General features: G+C 34.9%; 1 protein-coding gene across 1 annotated transcript in view; it reads right to left on the minus strand.

Annotated features, from left to right (window-relative positions):
- The window catches only part of LOC106468224 (nucleolar protein 4-like), an 85,724-nt gene extending 82,350 nt beyond the window's left edge, over nt 1–3,374 (minus strand). The window contains exons 1-2 of the mRNA XM_022396554.1: nt 3,245–3,374; nt 653–979 (exon numbers count right to left, since the gene is read on the minus strand). Coding sequence (XP_022252262.1) covers nt 653–979; nt 3,245–3,295 — 378 coding nt within the window. The 5' untranslated portion in view covers nt 3,296–3,374. The remainder of the gene's footprint in view (nt 1–652; nt 980–3,244) is intronic.
- Between the last annotated feature and the right edge of the window lie 2,108 nt (nt 3,375–5,482).

Below are 5,482 nucleotides of genomic sequence, written 5' to 3' on the forward strand. Positions count from 1 at the left end.
CAAAACAAACAGACAAACAAACAGTAGCCATAAAACAAAAGCTTTGTTCAGTAGCTATAAAACAAAAACTTTGTTCAGTAGCTATAAAACAAAAACTTTGTTCAGTAGCTATAAAACAAAAACTTTGTTCAGTAGCCATAAAACAAAAACTTTGTTCAGTAGCCATAAAACAAAAGCTTTGTTCAGTAGCCATAAAACAAAAACTTTGTTCAGTAGCCATAAAACAAAAACTTTGTTCAGTAGCCAAAAAACAAAAACTTGGTTCAGTAGCCATAAAACAAAAGCTTTGTTCAGTAGCCATAAAACAAAAACTTTGTTCAGAAGTCATAAAATAAAAGCTTTGTTCAGTAGCCATAAAACAAAAGCTTTTCTGATTATTTCTCTAACGAATATTTTTATTTGTTTTTGATGTTTTTTTTAACATCATATTTTCCAGGTTAAGTACACTGTAAAGTTTAGTTTAATTAGAATGTTTAAAGTATAATAAAATAAAACACAACTATACCATGTTTTTATGTCATGGTTTGGTTTATACAAAGAATTTTGTAAGAATATATATATATATTTACATTAAAAAAAATCCTTCAAAGGTTTGGAAAGATACTTCGGATTTGTATATGAAATTGATTTATAAAAGTAGGATAATACTTACCTTCTTTTCAGGGTTCAAAGCATCCTCATCCGAAAACCCTAAACTTCTCATTCGTTTCAAATATGTTGTGGTAATTGGTAAACTATAGTCAATATCGGTCGCTGCCTCGGCTGTGGCGCTGCAGTTGCCGTGGGTAGGAGAGCCAGATTCCGGGGAACTGCTGCCGCTGCTATCACTACGTTCTCCGTTACCTTGGTAACCGCCTTTTCTTCCGTTGTTGTTAGTAGCGCCCTCGGCGGCGAGGTGCATCCGTTTCTGGCAGTCAGCACAGGACATGAGGAAATGGGTGACCGCCTCACGAGGTAGAAATGCGTACGTCTTGGCAATCTAGTCAGGGGATAAAAAAAAAAAGATTATAATAGGCTGACGTGTCTGAAGCGGGTGCTCAGCCAAATCACTGGCAAGCTGTTTGAGCACACAACTAATCTTTCTACCCTCTACTGACACAGGAATGAAAAAAAAAATGATGGCGACTTATCACCATGACAACGCTTATACCGAATTCCAATACATATAAATATAAAATGTACTTGCAAAATAAATAACTTTGCCAGAAAGATGAGATATTTAATAAAGGATTTAAGGACTGAACATTCAGTAATTGTGATTTTTTAGGCCATTGGCATTAAGAAGAATAATGCTTTTTAAGCTGTACCTCCTTTTTTTTTCAGATTCCATGGTAATTTTATACAGTAAGTTTGCATGGTTTTCCCAAGTCCTTGCTAAACAACCTAAATAGCTTAAGCTGACAGTCGCTTCTCTGTGGAAGTCCTTTTTTTTTCTATTATAAAAGCTGCAAAAGTAAAATTCACAGGGACAATAAAAACATCAATAAAACAAAAGTGATAAAACTTCTCGTTTTTGTTCGTGTTCTACGTTTTCGTTCTTCAACCTTTTTTTATGAGTTAGTTGTGTATTATATAAAAAATTCATAACAGTTCAGGTTATTTAATCTATCTTCTTATATCGATATAAATAATACGTTTCCGGTTTTCTATCGGTCTGGACATTTTGTCGCAAATTTTTCGATCAAACGCTAGAAAGGCCTTTGTCCCAGGAGTCTGGATTGTATATTGGCTTGACAAAATTAGAATATGTAATTTACGTTGAATGTCGTACTTTTTGGAAGGGTGGTGAATAAATTAGAGAAGAGGGGATGCCTAGAGAAAAAAAAATGCCACATTTTTCACACTAGGGGAAATTCAGGTTTATTTTTAATATTGCCTTAGAAATTTAAGAATTTAAAACTTATATACTATTAAAATATAGGTAATTAGCTACGTTTTTATGTTGTATTTATTTGTATACCGTGATAAGAAAATAGTTTAATTAAAATTTGAATGTAACTCGCAAAAATTTCGTTATATGCGCAGAAAATGATGCCCGTGGTGATAGAGTTAAACAAAATTACGTCTACGTGAGTTTGACATTGTAATTTTTTTCAAATATACCAGGATTTATCGATCTAACATATAATCCCTGCAACAAAGCGTAGCTTAAATGCCGTGCGTGAAAATGATAGAATAAGGAAAATTCAAGCGAAGGGCATGAAAACTACCGCAAATGTTTTACGGGTGGAGGCTAATTTTGTTTGTTTGTTTGAAGTTAAGCACAAAGCTACACAATGGACTATCTGTGCTCTGCCCACCACAGGTATCAAAACCTGCTTTCTAGCGTTGTGAGCCCGCAGACATACCGCTGTGCCACTGGGGGGGGGAGTCTTATGAGTTCCATGAAAGAGAGGAATATATATAAAATATCCAATGCGAACCTAGATACACAGCCTTAAAAACTGTTTATCAAAGTTTAGAAATATTTATAGTTGTTATTACTTAGATAAGACCGACGCGCGTATAATTCCTTTTTGTTTTGTTTTTAATTGTTTTTCCTCTTAAAAACTGCGTATACTATGGAAGTAAAGAGTTAAATAAACAGGTAAGCCTACGAGTTGTGGAAAACCTGGATGACGGTTCGCAACCACCTAGATAATGCATATTTCCATAATACAAAATTAAGTACAGAAGAAACTGTGAAACAAATTCCGGATTACCGTATTCAGTCTTTCAAGAGATCTTGTTTTCGTGACATCGAATGTAAACTCGCTCTTATTTCTATTGCTCACAAAATTTCACTGCTTAATTTTTGTTTCGTCGCATTGAAGTTGAAAGTACACGAGTGTACCAATATAAAAAGATTGTGATATTAATAAGAACTACTCAGTTATATCTTCGTACTTCTGTGGATTGTATTATTATCATTATTCCGGAGCCCATGTGGTTAGGGCGTTCGACTCGCAATCTGAAGATCGCGGGTTCGAATCACCGTCACACCAAACATGCTCGCTCTTTCAGCCGTGGGAGCGTTATAAGTGACGGTCAATCCCACTGTTCGTTGGTAAAAGAGTAGCCCAAGAGTTGGGGGTTGGTGGTGATGACTACTCTCTAGTCTTACACTGCTAAATTAGGGACGGCTAACGCAGATAGCCCCCGTTTAGCTTTGTGCGAAATTCAAAACAAACAAACAATCATCATTATGTAGTGAATCGCAACCGTGACTGACATACTGACTGATTGATCGATTCCTCGTACTAACCGCTTTATAAGTTCGTTTTTGCCCAGCATGTTTGCCCCCACGACCATCCATTTCAACGTGAACTCCAAAAATAATATCGAAGAAATTCTCCACCACAGCGACTTTCTTGTAAACGACCTCTTCTCTGCCAGCACTGGGCTAGAAAGAAAAATAGATAATCCTTGTTCAGAAAATGCTCACATATTCGAAAGACACCAAATTAAAATCGTTTACACATTTTCACATACACAATTTAAGTTTGCTGGAAACAGAAATAGATGTAGAAGATCGGGGATTAAGTAAATGAAAAAAATATTAATATTATTATTTCATATTCACTTTTCTATCCAAGTTTATATCCACAGCGACACCTAGATTTCTGTTCTTTTTTTTTTTAAAATTCAACCTACAAAAATTTTATTATTGATAAATATACTTGACATTGATAATGTTTATTGTAAAATATCTTTTCCAGTAACGTTTTTCAATTAAAAAACAAGCTTAATACAGAACACGTATGTCTGTAAAATACATGATTTATCTAAAATAATATCTATTGGTCAATCAAACTCCCAGATTATATTTTTAGTAGACAATCATCTCTGTCTATGTGAAACACACAAGCCCCCCCCCCCCCAGTGGCACAGCGGTATGTCTGCGGACTTACAACGCAAGAATCCGGGTTTCGATACCCGTGGTGGGCAGAGCAAGACTACTTTCCATACACCATATAATTGTGCTTAATAACAAACAAACACTTACAAACATAAATATGTACTTGAAATTGACACGTTTTATAGTTTAAACTAACGGTTTTGATAACCCTAGTAACTATCTGACATTAATTCAAGGTTGTATCGAACACAGCCAGAGTGATTTTTTTTCCTACTCGCAATGCGTGTCTGTGTGATTGATAACGAAAGTTTGGTTATGATCTGCCCTTAAAGTGTAAAATTCGCGCATATTGACAATGAAACAGAAGGAATTAAACATCGTACTTGTACTAAAAAAGGTTAATAACTTGTGTGACAACACCTCAAAAATTTAATATACTAATATACTTTTGGGAAAGGTTATTACAATCGTGTTATACACGTACTTTACACCTTAATTCACCACACATCTCCACCCTTTTTCTGAACACATTCAACAATGCTGATTGTATTCAGTCTTGGCTGTGTTTCTTTCTAATCTCAGGTTCCGAAATTCCTATCATCACACTCTTCTTTAGATTGTTGGATTTTGATTCCTAAAGAACTGAAGAATCCCACTTCTGACACCACTTTGTTACGATCGTTCTATCGTTTTCTCTTTCTGTGTCCATCATCTTTATTCAAAGTGTACCAATTTTTATCAGGAATTGATTCATATTAATGTAAATGTAACAAATTACTCTTTATTACTGGTAAATAATAACACATAGATTTAGAAATAGGTTTGTGTTCTTACTGGCAGCATATTACTTTCTTCCTTCGCCCCTCTCGGTTTATTCGATCTCTCATATCTTCCGGTCTTTCTTCTTTTTCATTGGACTCTTATCTTTTATATTCCTTTTTCAAACCCACGCAGAACCGGTCCCTTTCTTTTTACTTTGTACCCGTTTCCCGTATACCTGATTATAATGTTTCATAAACATAGGGGATCTTGTAGTCTCCATACCAGCTGAACTTGGAAAAACAGCTGCTATTCCCGTTCACTCCAATCATTTTCTGATAACTTAGCGTATTTTAATCGTCCTTTTTCCTTCAAAATTGATCAAAGGTCGGCCGCTTTCTCATACTCTCTCAAGTTCAACCGATGTTACTTCACATCTCACTTCATAACAAAGGTAAGACATATCAAACACACCTAATTTAATAACAAAGGTAAGTCATATCAAACAAACCTAACTTCATAACGAAGGTAAGTTATATCAACCACACCTAACTTCATAACAAAGGTAAGACATATCAACCACACCTAACTTCATAACAAGGTAAGTCATATCAACCACACCTAACTTCATAATGAAGGTAAGTCATATCAACCATATATAACTTCATAACAAATGTAAGACATATCAAACACACTTAACTTCATAACAAAGGTAAGACATATCAAACACACCTAACTTCATAACGAAGATAAGTTATATCAACTACACCTAACTTCATAACAAGGTAAGTCATATCAACCACACCTAACTTCATAACTAAGGTAAGTCATATCAACCACACCTAACTTCATAACAAAGGTAAGACATATCAACCACACCTAACT

This window comes from Limulus polyphemus, unplaced genomic scaffold (assembly GCF_000517525.1).
Source record: "Limulus polyphemus unplaced genomic scaffold, Limulus_polyphemus-2.1.2 Scaffold2921, whole genome shotgun sequence".
Classification (NCBI taxonomy): Eukaryota; Metazoa; Arthropoda; class Merostomata; order Xiphosura; family Limulidae; genus Limulus; species Limulus polyphemus.